We start from the raw sequence: 19676 nt of genomic DNA, 5'->3' as shown, positions 1-19676 counted from the left end.
GTATGGAGTTTAAAAATGTACTTTTACTGTAAATACTTTGGATTACTCAAGGACTTGGTTGGAAAGGCCATATTACTCCCACAGTATATGCATGTTATAATGAAGAATTACTGACCAGGGATGAATTCTCAATCTGACATGATAATCTATAACAGTAAGTATTAAAAGAAGATAATATGCTGTACAAAGGCACTAAACTATGTGTATTATGGTGACGCTGAAGGCCAAAGACACACTTACTTTTCAAAGACATACAGTATGGGTGATCATTACCTTTACCAGAGCGTACAAGAATGTATCGAAACATACATTACTGAATGAATGTAATGTTATAACACACTAAGAATACAGTCTCACTACTGAATGCTTGTGGTTTGTTTTCATTTTATTAAGGCAAAAAAGTACTTACAAACAGTCAAATCATAAAACACATTGTGCTGGATTTGATATTAGTCAGTTAAACCTTTCCGAACAGTTTTGTATTCATTCTTCCATCCATCATTCCATTTTCTTTACTGCTTATCCTCTAGAGGGTAGCGGGGAGCTGGAGCCAATCTCAGCTGACACTGGGCGGAGTATACCGTAGATAAGTCACCAGTCATCACATATACAGAGACAGACAAGCATTCACATTCATACATACAAGCAACTTAGGGTCATCAACTAACCTAACATACGTGCTGTGAGGTAACAGTTGTAACCACTGCACTACAGTGCTGCCATTATTCATTCTTCCTTTCGTGTTTTCACATTGAATTGTATCTCAGAAGTTGTAAAAGAAAAAATTTGACAGTTCAACCAATGGCAATCTGCATGCCCTTCAATAAGGATATCCAACATGTGTTGAGATCAAACTAACAAACTAACAGTTATTTTGTCTCATCTTCCATTTCTAATGAAAAATCTGTACAATGACTGGCCTAAAGTCCACATTGATTATATATACACTGTATGAATCATACAAATGTATATTGTATTTACAACAACTGCAACATGACAGCAAACTTTACAAATCCAACTATTTATAGTTAAATTCTAACACTTAACAGGCTCACACAGATAATTAGAGCTGGTGTGACACTCTCTTTATAACACATTAAGCAAAAATAAAACTTCAAGTATTGGCTGGAAAAGCTCCCTGAGAGAAACTTGGAGAGCTTCATAAATGTTCCTGAAACACAGTAATAAAATGATCACAGTTAACAGGCAGTAAAGGCAGAAATAACTTCCTGGAATGTAATGTGACATAAAAGTTCAGCACAGCATTGATGATGTAATTTGTGTGCTACAGTAAACAATGATTCATGAGATTTTAATCTTGCACGCCTCATTAATACTGTACTGGTAAAATATTTCAACTGTATTTTGCAGCAATAAAGATATATCCATGTCAAATTTTCCATTAAAGTCATGTATAGATTATGAATAACACACTGTTACGGCTTCTAAAAGAACGACCAATCCACTTACAAGCAGCAAAAATGATACTTTGATGATTGCTTGATGTGTCAAAAGGAAGTATTACCCTCTACTTACCGATTTGCCTTTTGATGTCAGGGGTGAAACTGTCACTCCATCAAGGTATACAAAATTCAGGTAGCCCTCGCCATAAGACGTGTCTTCATCTTCATAACTGTCGACACCACCGCTGAAAGCCTCTTTTATCTTCTCTGGTATCATAAAATTAAGCATCACCACCAGAATCCCAATGACGGTGCACAGCACTCCTAGAAATCATTTCAGTTAGTAGCAATCATAAACAGCTGTGTATGTCATAACATATGAAATGAATGAAAAAGGTTCTTATCGTTACCTGTAGCCAGAGCCAGCCAGAATGAATGACTGTACTCAGTTTCAAAGGAGTCGTTTTGTATGGAGAAAACACACTGAGGCGCATTCATGATGGTGGAGAAGGAGGCCATGGAGAAGAAGATGAAGGCAGCTGTTGCCCACATCATGTACCCGGCATATAAAATGACTGGGATGGAGAAGAGGATATTGGCGAGCAGCCAGCAGCAAAATGCCGTCCTGTGGAAGCAGTAACATGCAGTCATTTTAATTTCTTCTATATTCTAACCATCATCTGACAGTATGATGACACAACTTCAGAGTATGAGTTATGTATAGTTACCAGAGAGTTGCAGAGGCGTATCGTCCTGAGTATCTGTACTGAAAGATGAGGCCACATGGGCTTCTGAGGGTAAATTTCTCTAGGATGTACAGGATGGGGTTTGGTAAACCTTTCTCCAAAGCTTCCTCATATTCCTCTTCAATACTGTCATGCCAGCTGAACATCTCATTGTAGTCAATGGTCTCATTGAATTGTACAACAGGATTCCCTGAGACAGAGAGGAGATGGGCACATTTATAAGGTAAAGTATAAATTCATCATTCATCACTCAAGACAAATAAAAAAACTTAACTGCAGCACAAGGATGCTGACAGAGTTGTTTTACTATTGTGGGAATATGTCATCAGACGTCTTGACCAAAGATTTAAATTGCTCAAAAGATTAAAGCTGAAAATATCTGTTGGTTTTATAAATCTGCATTAGACAATGACTCACCTTTGAGTGTAACATTAATGCCGTACAATCCAACATGTAAGCCGATCTCTGCATTAACCACTGCATTGCTGAAAGACTTGTAAGTGGCATTTGCGGTCACTCTGGCCTCAGCCCAGTCGTTAGTGAAGTTGAGTGCTGCAGAGTAGAAAAAAAAAACCAAAACGAAGGTGAATAATAATTGCAGGCAAAACAAAAACTGTGACCTATTCAACTGCAATGAAACAAAACCAAACTCACCCACAATCACCACACCTATGAACAAGCTGATAATTATTCTGAACATCCAGAACAGCCTCTGAGTGGAAGAGGAAAGCACATAATCAAGTACAAGTAACCGATCATAACATCATAATTTTTGCTCTTTAAAAAAATCATTTTTACAAGCCCAGAGGGAGCAATTCTTAATCTGTGCTTGCAGTGAGCCGAAGTTTATCTGATGGGTTGCACTCACCGACTTCCCTCGTATCCCTGGCAGAATGAGGAGAAGACCGACGGCTAGCACAAGGAAAACCAGGATAATGGTGAGTAAGCTGCCATTGAAGATGAAGGAGGTCCTTTGTAGAGGGTAGAATGGGTAAATGTCATCGTAGAAAGTCATCTTTACTCCAGATCTTTTCAGTTCCAGCTGAGACTAGACAGTGTAACAGAGAAGACAGTGTTAGCGGTGGGGGTCTCAGTTACCTCCAGATGTAGAGATAGCAGCCCTTGTTCTTTACAGTAGATAAGGGATGGGACATTATTACCTCAGTGAAACATGGCACATGATGAAGCACAGACGTGTCTGACTTAGTATCATCTAACTTTGCCTTTGACTGAGTGTGTTTTCAAAAAAGAAGAAAATGTATCCGTATAATGCACGAAGCCCTGAATTACTATAAATCCACATGACCAATTCAGTCAGTAGATGTCCTGGAATGGGTCCATCCTGATTTAAACACATTAATTTGAGCCTAAATTTAAATAAAAGTGTCAAATACGACCAATTAATGAAACAAGGAGAATCTAAAATCCCAAAAAACGTTCTTACCTGAAAGTTGGCAGATGAGGACTGTGAGAGATGTGACTGAAGTATGAATGTTGAGGGGAACATACACTTCTTTTATAATGTCAGTCCCCTTTGTGTCAGTGAGGAGGAGGATGCTTTCACTAGAATCCAGCTGAAAAGAGGTGTGATCCAGACATGATGACCATTTCCATTTGGGCAACACAGGTCACACGCAATTTTGTGATAAGCTGTGCAACACATGTTGGCTTTAGTGTTGCACCATCCCTCACCTGTGCCTGTGCTCTCTTGCTACTTCTGCACTACATTCCAACCTCTGCAGTGGGTAAGCCTGAATTACTTCATCTTCTCTTATCAAGTACAGTGATAATGGAAACATGGCATTGTCTTTTGGTGCCTGTGTACATGATTTTACATGAATAAAAGTGTCAACGTTTTAAAGTTTTTTTTTTTTTTTTTGTTCATTCAAGCAGACAAAGGGTGTCAACTTTAGAGATAGACGTACTTTCTTTGTAATGACTGCTAAAGCAACACAATATAGAAAGTATATAAATATAACGGAAATATGTCAGTAAATGTCAGTTACCTTCACCTTCTTTTCACTTTTCAGAAGTCCTCCACTCCTCTTGGTTGCGGTCTGAGCTGAGGAGCATCTCTCGCATCAATGGATTTGCGTAAACGGGTTTGGAGTATCTGCGCAATGGTTGGTTTGGTGCTCATTGTCAGTGAACGTGAGTACACAATAACACTTCATATTTAGACTTTAAACAACCAAATTAACGCAGAAAACGGCAGGGGAATAATAAAAGCTGATTAAAGTCGACATGTCTTGAACAGATTCACAAAGTGAAACAACCTGGGAGGTCCCTCGCTTTGACGGTTGGTATAACAGTTTAGGATATCCCAGACGCGGAGCTGTCGGTAAGTTACAGAGTTGGCACAATAGAGGCAGCAGCAGCAGCGCAACCTGCCGACACACCTGCTCACTGCTGCTCTTGTGCTCGCGCAGGTTCTCACCTTACGCGCCTCGTGCCCGCGCACTACTGGGATGGAGTGTACCAACCCCTCCGGGAGCCCCTGCTGCCAAACCCCCGAAGACTGAGCCGCCTGCTGAGTAGAGGACCCTCCGGTCTGCCCTCAACACGCAACCAGACTGTTCTCTCTCTGTTTTTTGGTAAATATGTTGGCGAGTGCATTTAAGTGCACTTTCACTCAATTATCATTCCAATCATCAAATAAGTGGAAAACACTGAGATACAGTGTTAAAGATGTTAGCATTTAAGATAATTAGGCCATCATACCCTTATTGGTGCTAGCATCAATAAATGCTTCAAATGTAAAAAATACACTTTTAGACATACACATAAAATGCAATGATTAAAATAGCCTATGCATTTATGATATTGATTCAGATATTTCTGACTGATGCTAAAAATATGTCAAGATATTATCTCCTAGTTTGTAACTATCTGATTTAATTAGTATTAGTAATAATTAGTAATGATTAATACTTATTTTTAGTCTAAATACCAGTGTTACATTCTTAGAAAAGCCCCTCCTTCATCATTATTATTCAGGGTTAAGGTCAATCTTATTTTGCAGTAATGATTTCTTATTATTTTAACTTTTCAGGTTATCATGTTGCTTTTGAGATTTTGGACTCAAGAACTCCTGGCTGTCCACCTGAATTCATGAACATCCCAGTCCCAAAAGGTGACCCCATTTTTGACCCAACTGCCACTGGCAAAGTCCTGCTGCCCTTCCAGAGAGGACCATGGGACAAAGAGTCCGGCCAGAGTCCCAGTAACCCCCGCACACAGGTGCTGACTGTTGGTTCTTATCAATATCAAGATCTTTTGTTTATATTAATGTTAATGTCTGTTGAAACAAGCAGTTTTTATTAGAGAAGAGTTGTCCAGGCAGTTCTGGAGGACATTTTACATACATTTTCCTTTTGTGAAGTGCAGAAGTTTAACAGAAACTCGTGATTTTCAGGTCAACTTAGTGACAGCGTGGATAGATGGTAGCTCCATCTATGGTCCCTCTACTTCCTGGTCTGACTCCCTGAGGAGCTTCTCTAGAGGGCTCCTGAGTTCAGGCTTTGAGTGGAACATGCCGCAAGAGGGAATAGGGCACAGTATGTGGAGTGCCGCTGACCCTGCTACAGGTGAAAATGGACCCCAGGGCCTCTATGGTGAGATATATTTCACACTTTAACCTTCAGTTCTGCACATGAAGGGGTTTACCACATCAGGGGCCATTCTGAAAAATGTCTTTAACTGTAATTCAGTACATTCAACTAGATAATGAGATTTATTGTGTATTTTTTTAAAAACTGGCTGGAGTTTAACCTGAAACAGCAGAGCTCAGTGTCATTGTAATTTACGTTTTTTTAAATCCCCCAAACTCAACAGCAAGGACAACAGGCATTAACTTGAAAATGAGGTATACTTTCATTTGAATGAAGCCTATTGACCATTGTGTGTTTGGATTAACTGTATCTCTTAAAAATCTGGTATCCATACTATATTTCCATACAGTATTTGGCAATATCCACCCAACCAATACTGCAGGCCACTAACAAACAAAGTCCAAGAATTTAAATATCATTCAAAGAAATTTGCTTTAATTAGGGTTACAGCCTGTGAGGCTGAGTCAAGAGATGCCATGCCTGACGTGTGTTATGACTCTTTAATTACTGTCTAAATGGCTTGTTACACTCACCGCAGTAAATCCCTCTTTCTATAGTCGCTAGTGTTTTTAAAGGTGTGTAATTATTGTCTGGGGTGGAGGCGAAGGATATTCAACTGTTGTCACCACTCTGTCGTCATATCCTTGAAAACAAACAGACAAATTATCATTCCATTAGTGGTTAGATCATCAATCAATGTCAAAGGAGCATGATCGAATATTTGTGAACTTTTGGATGGTTTTCTGGCTGTTCTTGATGGAAAAGGATGGAACAGAATTTCCTATAATTTCTGCTGTCTTCTGTGTCCAGAGTTGGGAAATGCCTGGGCCAATGAGAACATGTTCACGGCAGCAGAGGGGATTATCTGGTTTCGCTACCACAATTATGTAGCCTCCAAGCTGCATGAGGAACACCCAGAGTGGTCAGACGAAAAGCTGTTTCAAAACGCCAGAAAGACCGTTGTGGCCACATTTCAGGTAGAGGGAAAAGTCTCCACGTAATCCTCCCGCTGCCCAGTTACTGATTTAATTTGCACTCTGGACAGCAAGAGGTTGCATCAACGCCAGGTGGTCGTGATTTTACGGATGAAATTGACGGTTTTAGTTTAGAGGTGAATGCATCATCGCTCACTTGTTTAATTAGGGGAGGTCTGTTCTCTGCAGGAACTATTCAGTTACATTACACACATGTTAATTCATTTTTCCTGTTTCTATATAGTTAAATAGTATAGTTAAATAGTTAACAAGCTATTTATAATCAAGTAATGTGTATGGTTAGGGTTAGGGAAAGCTGCAATAATAAAATCAATATTTATATATATAAAAAATTCACTACAAATGTTTGTATATGAGAAAAGGAAAAGAGGTTGCAGAATATATTAACATCAAAGCCTTTATTATCAGGTCATCACTTGAAATAGTTCAAGTCAAAGAATGACTTCAATAACTTTTATCTCTACTATTTTTCCAAACAGAATATTGTACTCTATGAATGGCTGCCTGTATACCTCGGATACAAAAAGCTCCCTCCTTACCCAGGTAAGAATTGGCCAGAGTGCGTGTGCGTACAAGTGGAAGGCAGCAGGTAATGCTCTGGTGACCACAAGCCGTGGTGAGGTGAGCTATCGTTGGTGATGTTTGACAAGTATGTGCTCTGTCAGCAAAGCACCACCACGAATCTCTTTCTTCTGCTGAATAAGCACCCGCAGCTGAAGAAAGTTAAAAAAAAACAAAAGACAGATAATCCCACCCTCTTAAATCACTCTTCGCTTTTGTAGCTGCAATGTTTTTGTCGCTTCAGTTTAACCATTTAAATGCTCATAAAGGCTGTTTTTTTGTGCATGCCTTGAGGAATGTTTCTACAGTTTTTTGTTCATTGTATAACTTTTGATATAAATACAAAATATTTGTTGTCACCCTGCTTCTCCTCCTTCTTATATTTTATGTTGATTTATCTCCATACAGGTTATCAGAAGTTTGTTGATCCAGGGATTTCTCCTGAGTTTCAGGCTGCTGCCATGCGATTGGGCATCACTATGGCCCCACCTGGTGTTTACATGAGGTATTGCCCTTTTTCCCCCCCATGCATATTTTGAAAAATCAAAGCTTGTACAAAACCCAATTTGTTTTGTGTGTTTTAGTTGAAGTACACTGCTGTGAACAAAGTCAAGCAGTTTGTATATTTTATAAGAAATATAATGATCTGTATTGTCTCTCCTCCGTCCTACAGAAACAGAACCTGCCACTTTCGGGAGGTTATCAACATAGACGGGAGCTCATCACCAGCCCTGCGTCTCTGTAACAGCTTTTGGAAACGTCAGGTACATAACGTTTGCGTTGCTGCCTTTTCATAAGAGCACAAAGCAGGAGTGGACAGTAATATGAGAGGTGTGCTCATTTAAGCATTTTCCACCACAAGCTTTTGCTTTTCAAACACTTGACCACACTCTGCTTTCACTTTAACTTCCTTGGAAGAAGTAGTATAATGAAGTCACATTTTGAACAACTATTTTTTAATGGAGACAGTGGAAAATGACACCAGGACTTAAGGTCTTTAAATTAGAAGCATACAAACTAAACCGTTATATCTCATTGGGCACACATGGTGACATTGTAGAATATTTTGCAGTTGTTTTAATAACAAATCCCTTTCTATCAATTCACAATATTTCTAGAGAGGAAAGCAAGATTTCTAGTCTATTGGGTCTACAACTTAATTCACTTCTTTGTGATAAATTCTCAGTTATTATGCTACAAGTGCATCTTTTTTATACAGTAGTTAACGAAGATAGTTCTACAGTGTGTCCTGAACAGGGATCCTTTCAAAACTCTTCAGAAATAGAGTGAATACTTGCTGTGATGGATGATGTTGTGTTTTCTACAAAATATCTTTCTTGCAGACTAAAATATGTGTTTTGAACAGCCTCCATGATACCATTTGTTTGAGAGAGTATGATATGTATTCAGTCAGTATGATATGTATTAATGCTTCTGTCATTTTGTTACCAGAGAATCAATGTGAAGACAGGACAGGATGTAGACGACCTCATTATGGGCATGACCTCCCAGATCGCAGAGAAAGTAGACAACGTTGTTGTGGAGGACCTGACAGGTATTTAATCCTTCTTACTTATTGTATTACTCTGTGTATCATATCATCACCGCTCTGATGTGATTTCCACCCTGACAGACTACATGTACGGACCCCTAAGGTTCACCCGATCAGATTTGGTGGCTATGACTATCCAGAGAGGACGAGACTTTGGCCTCCGTAGTTACACTGAGATCAGAGAAGCTCTGGATCTGCCTCCTGTAAAGTCGTTTGAAGACATAAATTCTGAGCTCAACCACACCAACCCACAGGTAACCTCAAGTCTCTCAAGCAAAAAACTTCTTAAAACAAATAACAGTCAAAGAAAAACAAAATGAGTTGCATGTTTTACAATAACTGTGAATTAAATTGTGTCCTGTTTCAACAGTTACTCCAAGATATTGCAGAACTGTATGACAGAGACGTCTCGAAACTGGAGCTCTTCCCTGGAGGACTGCTCGAGTCTCTCGATCGTCCAGGTCGAGTTTTCTCCACCATCATCTTGGACCAGTTTGAACGCATCAGGAACGGCGACCGCTTCTGGTTTGAGAACAAACAGAATGGGTGAGCGCCTCTGTAAAGGACATTTCAGCACAGAAATGACTGAGATACAGTCTGTGATTTATCTCACTTAACTGTTTGTGACGATATCATCCATTCATATCATGTGAATGTTGATCTTGAAATGACAGTTTTGTATTCACTTTGAGGTGTTTTTCAGTTTGTTCACAGAAGAGGAGATCAACACGATCCGCAACGTGACGTTTCATGACGTCCTTATTGCAGTGACTAGTGCAGAGGCCACTGATATACAGAATAATGTATTCTTCTGGAAAGATGGTAAAAATACAACATAAAATCTGTTGAATCTGTGAATTTAATATTTAATGAATTTAAAAATTAAAATAATCTCTCTGTTGCCCTAAGGTGACCCTTGTCCTCAGCCCACACAGCTGAATGCATCAATGCTCCATCCCTGCACTAATGCCACCAAACTTAATTACTTTGATGGGAGCAAAGCTGGCTTTGGGATATTTATCATTGTTCTGTTTCTCTTCCCTGTCGGTCAGTATCATATTCACAAATCCCTTTGTTTTTGCATTGCAATAATACTCATGTCATTCATTCAGCAATTTTGATTATTTCATCTTCACAGTGAGTTTTCTCGTGGCCTGTATGGTGGCATACCTGCGCAAATACAGGTACAAGAAGTTCCAGAGAAGAAGAAAAGCTGCTGGCAGAGCAGAGGAGCCAGCTGCTGAAATCACTGGTATGAAAACTTAAATCCAATACTGTTTCTGCAGTGTCCAGTTTTAATAAAAAACAGCCGTTATAAGTTGGGTTTTACAGTTGACTGAGCTGATTATATTAATTGCAATATTAACATGGGACAGGTTGATTCTAAGGTTAAGTATTTACATGATATCAGCTGCAAAACTCGAGTGCTGCCAGTATTTCTTTTTATTTTACATCTGTCCTCAGCATTATCCAGAATATTGTCTCAAATCTCTTTTTATTCTGGTTTTCTTCTCAAGCCTATGAATGGCAGGGCCATAAAAAACCTCTGCATCCTGTCAGTGTGGTAATTGATGAGAAGAGGAGACTGGAGGTCTTGGACAGATCAGGGTCCCCTCTCCGCTCCCTTAATCTGGGTAACCAGGGCAACCTGGACGTCCTCCTGTCGAATGATTGTCACCATAAAGCTCTGCTGCTCAAAGTACCAAAAGAGTACGACCTGGTGAGTAGCTGGAAACAATAGGGGATAATTTTCACCAGAGTCTGTATCTGAAAAAGCAGCTGAAATCTGATTAAAGTAAAAAACAATAGGTTTCAAAATATTGCTGCTTCTTGTGTAAGCATGTACAGCTGAACATGTGTTCACTTTGAGATAGTTTACAGTTTAAGCATTCAGCTTTCTCACTTATGTACTAGTTGCTTACACACTTCATCCAATTGTCAATGCAAGCATGATTCTGCAGATATATCTGATCTACATCACTTCTGATCTCACTCCAATCATGTTCATCTTCCCCTTATGGCCTCCACTTGTGCACCCAGGTGCTGTTTTTTGATGACGAGAGCAAACGTACAGCATTTGTCAAGCATCTGCGCCCGGGAGTGACAGACATCGGGCAGGAGATTAAAGTGAAGGAGATGAGAGAGAAAGAACTGCTGAAGGAGGCTTTAACCAAAGAGCAGAGGGCTCAGATTGTGGAAACTTTCATCCGACACGCTTTCTCTCAGGTACTGTCAACCTCTGGATGTTTACCTCATCTGCTGCTCTGTTGCAGCAGCAGCAGCTTTAAGCTTGCCAGCAAAATGTCGTCAAACATTGCTTGAGGTCAAACTAGGTCGGACCTTAAGCCACAAGAACTAATTGCTGGTCTTGATGGTGATCTCACCCTCAACCTCAGCTGACGTAGGTAATATTACTAATAACACTATGGTGACATATAATGACACTCTCACTCTCTGCCCCTCGTTTGCACAGGTCTTGGAAATAGAGAAGCGTGACGCTGGGGACATGAGTGGTGTTTCCCACAAGAAAGCCAGGAAGGTCCTCCAGTGCGAGCTGACAGCTTCAGAGTTTGCTGATGCACTTGGCCTCAAGTCTGATTCTTTATTTGTAGACTCTATGTTCACACTAGCTGATAAAGATGGCAACGGCTACCTCTCCTTCCAAGAGTTTCTTGATGTGATGGTTATTTTTATGAAAGGTAAAACACTTGACTCCAAAATAGTCTTTTAAAAAATACAATAAACTAAAAGCCACAAAATCAACTAACCTAAGATGATGTGGACTGCATGTAGATGGAGAGGAATATGTTATGCATGTTATGCATTTGAAATTATAATTTTTGCTTGGATATTTGATAATTTGAGGAGATATTCAACATCTTAACTTCCTTTTCACATAAAAGACTATAACACCAACTAAATCAATAAATACTACTGAACTACTTCAGGGAGGTTAAAAGCTTTGATTAAGGATAATTGACTGCAACTTATTCTATGGCAAGTAGAAGAAATTTCCTTGTCATTGCATTTTTTATAGACTGACTTAATGCAGATTTCTTTTAAAGATAGGAATGAGAACATGAATATTTATTTAAAGTTTCATATCATGTAGTGGTAAAGCAATGAATCTAAGTCTAGATTATGTTATTACTAATGTTAGTATTTCTGCAGGGTCCCCTGAGGAAAAATCTAAATTGATGTTCTCCATGAACAACATTGATGGAACTGGTTTCTTATCTAAAGAAGAATTTGCCAGGATGCTCAGGTTTGATTGATATTTTTTATATTTTCAATGACTACACCAAGTCTTTTTTTTTGTTTGGTTGATGGTTCATTGTCTCCTTTTTGATGTGCTGCAGGTCTTTCATTGAAATCTCCAATGGCTCTCTGTCAAAAAGTCAGGCAGAGGACGGCATCAAGGCCATGATGCAGGCTGCAGGCTTTGATTACAAGGAGAAAATCACATGGGAGGACTTTCATTTCCTGCTGCGGGACCATGAGAATGAGCTGCAGTTTGCGCAACTCAATGTTAAAGGTGAGAGAAAGTTTTATCAAAGCCCCTTTTTCCTCATTTCTATGACCTTGTCTGATTCATTAGTGTGTCTGCTATGTGTGCAGGGGTGGAAAAACAAGGGAAGAAGAGGCTGAGTCGAGACCAAAGAGTTTCCTTCATCCTTCCAGCAAATAGGTAAGGCTGTGATGTCTCATCCATATCATACAAGCGACAACTATCGCTTATCACTATATACAAAATAATGAATCAATGTAGCTCTTCATTAACTTCACTTGTTTTCATTTGTTCATTTTTTTGTTTTCAGTAGCGACAACACAGAGGGGCAGAAGATACGCAGACGGAAAAAGTATGTTCTATTCTATTTTTATGTAAATATAAATTATTTTCTGAGTATAGTAAACACACTTCTGAGAAAGATAAAATGTCTGACAACTTAACACAAATTATGAGGACTGTTATCATATTAGCATTGAAAGAGTGTGTCCTCTTAACGGTGTCTTTTCATCATTGAGAAATAACTCTTAAGTAGTTGTGGTCATTGTGATAGTTAAAATATTTACCACTCAAAGTTCTTTGTGCATGGGTTTTTGTGTATTGAAGAAACAGTGGTTATGTAGGAAACAAACCACATGCCATGATAGCAAGATAAAATGTTTCAATAAAAAGCTTTATTTAGTTAACCTAACCTCACCTGAAGTGCCAGATGGTTTGTTATGTGGTTCGATCCATCTGAGAAGCCAGCCTCGGAAATGTTCTGAAAAAGGAGAGGCACTTTCAAAAAATACTAGGCAGGTGATTGGCGCAACCATCTGTCAATCAGTGTTCATCACCATCTTACCTTGTGAGGCAGCTGGATTCATGATGCTGATTGATTTGAACCACCATTGATTTGGGCACAAGTGCATAACTTGACACCTGACATGCAGGATTCTTATGTGATCTTGTGATGTTTTTATCTCACAAATCCAGCTGTCTAACAAGGTAACCAATGTCCTTCCAACAACAGAAGCTTTATATTAGAAAGTTAGTGTCACACCCCACTTCCTCTGAGGTTGGGACAATCAGAATATGGTCAAATACTCCACATCTAAATGACAGACAGAGCAAAGATAATGACTTAATGGATTTGAAAATGTTCAATTTCAGGTTAGCTGTCAACACTCCAAATGTCTATGTGAAGCCCAAGCGTGAGCAGTACATAAGGAACCCAGTCCAGCAGAAAATCCAGCAGTTTAAACGTTTCATTGAGAATTATCGCCGTCATATTGTCTGCTTTACTGTCGTGTATGGCATTACAGCTGGTGTGGCACTTGAAAGATGTTACTGTGAGTATAAATCATTCCCCACTGTGTCCTCTTAATGCATGATATTCCTTCACTACCCTTTGGCATCATACTTTTCCTGGCCTGATCTGATTAAAAACCCTCTGTTCAGACTACGGTTTGCAGGCAATAGCCACAGGTATCCCTGAGACGTCAGTGGTGGGAATCATCGTCTCCCGTGGCTCGGCGGCCTCCATCTCCTTTCTGTTTCCTTACATGCTCCTCACCGTGTGTCGCAACCTCATCACGCTGTGCAGAGAGACTTTCCTCAACCGATACATCCCCTTTGACGCAGCCATTGACTTCCATCGCTTCATGGCCATGACAGCCATCATCCTTACAGGTTGGTAGATTATAAGACAGTATTAAAGTTAAACTTTGAGTATTTACTTTCATTTTTTAAACTAACTCCCATGTCTCTTCTCTCTGTAGTTGTTCATAGTTTGGGCCATGTGGTCAACATCTACATTTTCTCCATCAGTGACCTCAGCATCCTTTCTTGTCTGTTCCCCAAAGTCTTAGCCAATAATGGGTAATGTTTGAAATATCTGTTTTATTCTAGCAGATGGATGTTGTAGCAGAGTTACGGCATGTAGCTAATCTACATTGTGTTTTCATTTCAGGTCTGAACTTCCTTTCAAGTGGTACTGGTGGTTCTTTGAAACTGTCCCAGGTATCATAAGAGATCTATTTTAAACCGAAATATGAAAGTTAGCACATCTCAAATTTCCAGTCAAGGAGGACAAAGTACTAACATTTCACTTGTTTATTTGGTCCACGTGACAATACACAACCCAGTTGTTATATGAGCCACTTATACAAGTGAAATGTTAGTACTTTGTCCTCCTTGACTGGAAATTTGAGATGTGCTAACTTTCATATTTTTGAAACATGTTTTTTACTAGATTTTGGGTTTGGCACTCCACTTAGAGTCTCATTGTAGAGGAACAACCTCCTTCTCCAATTCACCTGTTTTAGACCTTCAGAGCTTGTGTAGAGCATAGACGTTTTGTTATACTATGTTGTAATTCAATCTTTTTTTCTCTTTTTGTCCCTTTCACAGGAATGACTGGTGTTTTGCTCCTGTTTGTTTTTGCGTTCATGTATGTTTTTGCCTCACACTATTTCCGCCGCATCAGTTTTCGTGGATTTTGGCTCACACATTACCTTTATGTTGTCGTGTACATTTTAGTAAGTACTTTTTTCTGCCATGTACTGTCAGCTAACTTTCAAGATGGGAGGCAGTATTACTGGAAGTGTAATGTTCATTTTATATCCAACAGACAGTTATTCACGGCAGTTTTGCCCTACTGCAATCGCCCCGTTTCTACATCTACCTAATCCCACCTGCACTACTCTTCCTGCTGGACAAACTGATCAGTTTGAGCAGGAAGAAGGTGGAGATACCTGTGGTCAGAGCTGAGCTGCTGCCTTCAGGTGACAATTAGCATTTTGCACTTAGCACTTCAATCGTCTTCACTGAAGTCAAGGAACGTTTGTGTGTGTTGTGCATCCAAGTTCACACTTCTCTTGGCTGTGCTACCTGTAGACGTGACACATTTGGAGTTCAAGCGACCACAGGGCTTTGTGTATCGTTCAGGCCAGTGGGTTCGCATTGCGTGCCTGGTGTTGGGCACTGATGAGTACCACCCATTCACACTGACGTCAGCACCTCACGAAGAAACCCTCAGCCTGCACATCCGAGCTGTGGGGCCTTGGACCAGCCAGCTCCGAGAGCTCTACACTGAAGAAAACCTGCTTGAGTTCGGCTCCTATCCAAAGGCAGGACATAGCATTATTACTGAATGTGTGTGTGAAGTTTCCTTTGCTTCTCCACTCTTTCCTTTTTCACTGTTATATCATTTTATCCCCAGCTGTACTTGGACGGCCCATTTGGTGAGGGCCATCAGGAATGGATTGACTATGAAGTGTCTGTTCTGGTGGGAGGAGGAATTGGTGTCACCCCATTTGCTTCCATCCTCAAAGACCTGGTGTTCAAGTCCTCCATCAGGTCCAAGATTCAATGCAAAAAGGTGCTCCATAAAATCAAACAACCTAGAGAACATTTTCACTTCCTCCCTGCAGTAATGTCTATTTTTGCATGTTGTTCCGATGCTAAAAATACTAAGTCATTGAATGTTGCAGGTGTACTTCATCTGGGTGACACGAACTCAGCGTCAGTTTGAGTGGCTGTCAGACATCATCAGGGAGGTGGAGGAGCTGGACACCCAGGAGCTGGTCTCAGTTCACACTTACATCACTCAGGTGGCTGAGAAGTTCGACCTCCGCACCACCATGCTGGTGAGATCTGCAGTCACCATATCTAAGTGTCACAATAACCCCCAAAAAACTGTGGACTGAAATGTGATTGAATATTTAACAAACATGCATTTTAATGCTGACTTCTAAATGTATGGCTTGTATATTAAAGGGCTAGTTAGACATTTCATCATCTCTTTAATGCCAAAAGATAGATGTGATCAACCATTCTTATGTTTGTATGGTAAACATAAAGCTGTAGCCAACAGTCAGTTAGCTGAAATTAGTTAGCAAAACCGGAAATAGGGGAAAACAGCTAGAGCAGCTCTGCCATAGGTAATAAAAAAACATCTCTAAAGCTTTACAATTAACACAATTTATCTTGTTTGTTTAATCTGCACAAAACAAAAGTATTAAAATCATAGGTTGCAGTTTTAAATGGGGTTATATGTGTGAGACTATTTCTGCTGTCACTGGGTGCAGTGACTATTTTATAATTTTGTTTTTCTACAATTAAACAAATAAAATATAGCATGCTTATTAATGAGCCTTAGATGTGCTGGTAAGTACCTTTGGACAGAACCAGACCAGTTGTTTACCCCTGCCTGCTAAGGAGTGTATTTCCCAAAATGTTACTCCTTTAATATCATATAACAGTGAAAACCACTAATGAATTCCTCACTGTTGCGTTTGTAATTTGTGGACAGTATGTGTGTGAGCGCCACTTTCAGAAGGTGTGGAACCGCAGTCTCTTCACTGGCCTGCGGTCTGTCACCCACTTCGGTCGTCCGCCCTTCGTGTCCTTTTTCAGCTCGCTGCAGGAAGTTCACCCCGAGGTCAGTCCTTCATCTAGCTCCATCTACCTTACGTTTCTATGAGGCTTTGCCAATTACAACTGAAGGAATTATTTAAATTTGTATTATTGTCTGCAGGTGGGTAAAATTGGCGTATTCAGCTGTGGACCACCTGGACTGACCAAGAATGTGGAGAAAGCTTGTCAGCAGATGAACAAGAGGGATCAGGCCCATTTCATACATCACTATGAGAATTTCTAACTTTTCCTGAGCGCTGGACTACATGAATCAATGATGAGCCACTTTGGTGCTGGAGAACACAAGTCAATACAGTAGTTAAATAACATTTTTCCACTAACAATTACAGAGCTAATTTAGGAAGGTTTGATTTTATGAAGTGAAAGATACTTGATGCATACTGATATAATGTGTATTCTTCTTCTTTACATCTGTTATTTTATCATGAAATTATTGTTAAATTCATTTCAATCAATCAAGGATGTGATTTTTTTATTTTTTATTAATTCAAATGTTACAAGTATAAACACTGGACTTTATTAATAATTTCTGTCAAATCATTGTTGTAATCATCATGCATCATGTGAGTTTTTTTATTGGCTGTTTGACTCAGAGATGGAAATGGAGTTAGCTGCATGCATAGTTTCCAAATATGTTTTTGGAGATTATAACATATGATTGATACCATGTACAGATTTTTGTGCTTTTGTGTGAAATATTGGAAATAAATAAAGTAACATTTTACAAAAGAATCTGTAACAGTGTTGTGTCAGAAGGAAATATCCTAAAACGTATAAACATTGTAAATTGCAGCTCATAGATACAACAGTAGGTTCAAAAGTTTTGTCTTGGTTGTAGAACTATGTAAGGATTTCTGGGATTTAGTGGAAGTTCTTTAAATTATTTTGTTGGCTATTTCTGTTGCCATATGGGAACTCATTCATTTACACCTAACTGATAAAATGAACCCTTAAGGAGCTGAGTTGTGTCTTATACATTCGTGTTATTTATTAGTTAAGCCATCATTCTACAGAAAACTGCATTTTTCACATTTATGTGTATGTGTGATATTTGGACAACACAATTATTTCACCATTAACAAATGATACTGCACAGTTCCACAAGAACAGGCTGTACACATGTGTTTGCTGATCAGATAGAGTTATGTCTATGCAAAGATTTAATGGACTGAGTCAATTTTATGGAGATGTATTTTGTGATGTTTACGGAGCAGGTTAAGCAATAAGCCACAGAAGGGAGACGGCACTTCAGTGTGGATTAAAGTACACGTGTGCTCAAACAAAAACATCCACTATACTGATGAAGTGTCTTTGAACAAGACAGAAGCAGTATTGGCTCCTGAGACACCAAGCACGAAGTTTACCCATAAAAAAAAGAAGATAAAATAAAATCCATGCAGGAATTAAAATGACAATTACAGTCATACCTGCCACAGTCATGGGATGCAGATGAAAACAATGCTGTTACTTTTATTTACTTAGGATAGTTTAACAGGAACGCCCTGCTCCGTTCACAACAGCTGATTAACTTTGTTGGTTTTGATATAACTTAATCTTTATTTAACCTCTTGAAATATAATATGTCTTTCAAGGGAAATGTGGCTGAAATGTCAGCGTACAATAGAAAAGTTACTTTAAGTTAAGTTACTTTAAAACATTGATTTACAACAATCTCAGAAAATATGAGCAAGATAAAACATGACTATTTGAACAAATACATTCCCCATGAAACATTTTTTTCAATGTGATGCTTGAATTACCGATATGAAAGCCATGTTTCCAGATGAAGTTTATCTCATTTTTGAATTCATATTTTTCCACAAGAAGAAGAATCAAATCAAAAACAAGTGGATCAAACTGCTGACAATGCAAGTTAGTTAGATGATGTACGTTCCCATTCTTTAACAGTGCACCGGTGTCAATACTGTCAATTAAAACGTAATTTGCAAGTATTTTTTACTAGACCTTAAATGTTATTACAGAGAAAACATGTCTGTCTGAAGACATTTCCATCTACTTTACTGCTTGTTAAGCATGTGCTTGGATCTGGATTCCACCCTCTTGTGGCCTTGGCTGAATAAAATATACACTATTTTCCTCATAAAACTGGCTTGAGTTGAATGCAGGTAGGACATAATTATTCAGCCAGTCATTGAGATCGTTCATAGAAGGAATCTTCAAATCTGATGCAGGAGTCGTGTAAATTGGTGGTGCAGGAGAGGAGAGGTATCATTCATTCAATTGTGTTATAAAAATGTTATACTGCGTTTCGTAATAATTCTTCTGAAAATAGTAATATGGGAAGCCAGGAATGTACATTAGTCCCTTTCACTACCCCCATTCTTATTATAAATGGTGTGCAAATATGAAACATTGCAAAATTGACAGTACCCTTACATCATGAGGAATCTGTCACACAATCAGAATCCTACAAAAGAACAAAAGAGCATACTTTACCTTTGTCTTACATGTCATCATTTTTTGTTGTATTTTCTTGAGTACGTTCAGTTTTTTTTTCTTATCTGTATACAGTTTTATCGTACCACAACGCCATTTATCTAATCTTTTTTTATCTGTGAGCCACCATGCAGAGCCTAGTGAATTTGGTTAATATTTGGTCAGGTTGTTGGCACAGATATGGTCACGAAATACAAATTACCGGCAGCGTCCTTAATCATTCTGCACCACAGCCTCTCCCATCTAAGCTTGATAACTTCTCTTTGTCTCCATACTGTACAACTTGTAAAGACTTGAAGAAAGAAAAAAAAGTTTTTAGACAGATAAGAGAAATAAACACTGACACCATGAAATGGCCCTTACATCACCCAGTTATGTGTCTATCTTTGTCACTGTCACTTGTTAGCTAACATTTGTACATACA

The 19676-nt window shown here is 39.1% G+C and overlaps 2 protein-coding genes across 2 annotated transcripts; one reads left to right on the top strand and one right to left on the bottom strand.

The window, feature by feature from the left end:
- Positions 1-512: 512 nt before the first annotated feature.
- On the bottom strand, positions 513-3164 carry duox2 (dual oxidase 2). Its single transcript, XM_062421542.1, has 7 exons — positions 3018-3164; positions 2804-2861; positions 2567-2701; positions 2132-2339; positions 1814-2028; positions 1537-1727; positions 513-566 (listed from the first exon to the last, which is right to left on the bottom strand). Exons 1-7 carry the CDS (start codon positions 3162-3164, stop codon positions 513-515), a joined length of 1008 nt encoding a protein of 335 aa, XP_062277526.1.
- Positions 3165-4233: 1069 nt separating this feature from the next.
- Positions 4234-17018, top strand: duox (dual oxidase). Its single transcript, XM_062420991.1, has 33 exons — positions 4234-4300; positions 4407-4490; positions 4579-4743; positions 5202-5389; positions 5565-5763; positions 6571-6737; positions 7235-7298; positions 7725-7821; positions 7990-8080; positions 8769-8871; positions 8950-9122; positions 9239-9414; positions 9572-9690; positions 9778-9915; positions 10007-10120; positions 10386-10588; positions 10909-11094; positions 11342-11567; positions 12040-12133; positions 12228-12403; positions 12487-12556; positions 12690-12728; positions 13529-13707; positions 13817-14047; positions 14137-14236; positions 14328-14377; positions 14768-14895; positions 14988-15141; positions 15254-15486; positions 15579-15737; positions 15850-16005; positions 16671-16799; positions 16896-17018. The coding sequence occupies exons 1-33, from the start codon at positions 4234-4236 to the stop codon at positions 17016-17018; spliced, it is 4581 nt and encodes a 1526-aa protein (XP_062276975.1).
- The last annotated feature ends 2658 nt before the right edge of the window (positions 17019-19676 follow it).

This window comes from Scomber scombrus, chromosome 6, assembly GCF_963691925.1.
Source record: "Scomber scombrus chromosome 6, fScoSco1.1, whole genome shotgun sequence".
NCBI lineage: Eukaryota > Metazoa > Chordata > Actinopteri > Scombriformes > Scombridae > Scomber > Scomber scombrus.
The sequence above is the reverse complement of the archived record's forward strand: the minus strand, read 5'-3'. Positions and strand labels throughout refer to the sequence as shown.

Coding starts and splice junctions, on each gene's coding strand:
- duox (XM_062420991.1), top strand. CDS start 4,234: ATGGATTTGCGTAAACGGGTTTGGAGTATCTGCGCAATGGTTGGTTTG. Junction 14,896..14,987: donor ATGTTGTCGTGTACATTTTA/GTAAGTACTTTT, acceptor TATATCCAACAG/ACAGTTATTCACGGCAGTTT. Junction 15,142..15,253: donor AGCTGAGCTGCTGCCTTCAG/GTGACAATTAGC, acceptor TGCTACCTGTAG/ACGTGACACATTTGGAGTTC.
- duox2 (XM_062421542.1), bottom strand. CDS start 3,164: ATGACTTTCTACGATGACATTTACCCATTCTACCCTCTACAAAGGACC. Junction 2,702..2,803: donor CATAGGTGTGGTGATTGTGG/GTGAGTTTGGTT, acceptor TCTACTCTGCAG/CACTCAACTTCACTAACGAC. Junction 1,728..1,813: donor CTGGCTGGCTCTGGCTACAG/GTAACGATAAGA, acceptor AATGATTTCTAG/GAGTGCTGTGCACCGTCATT.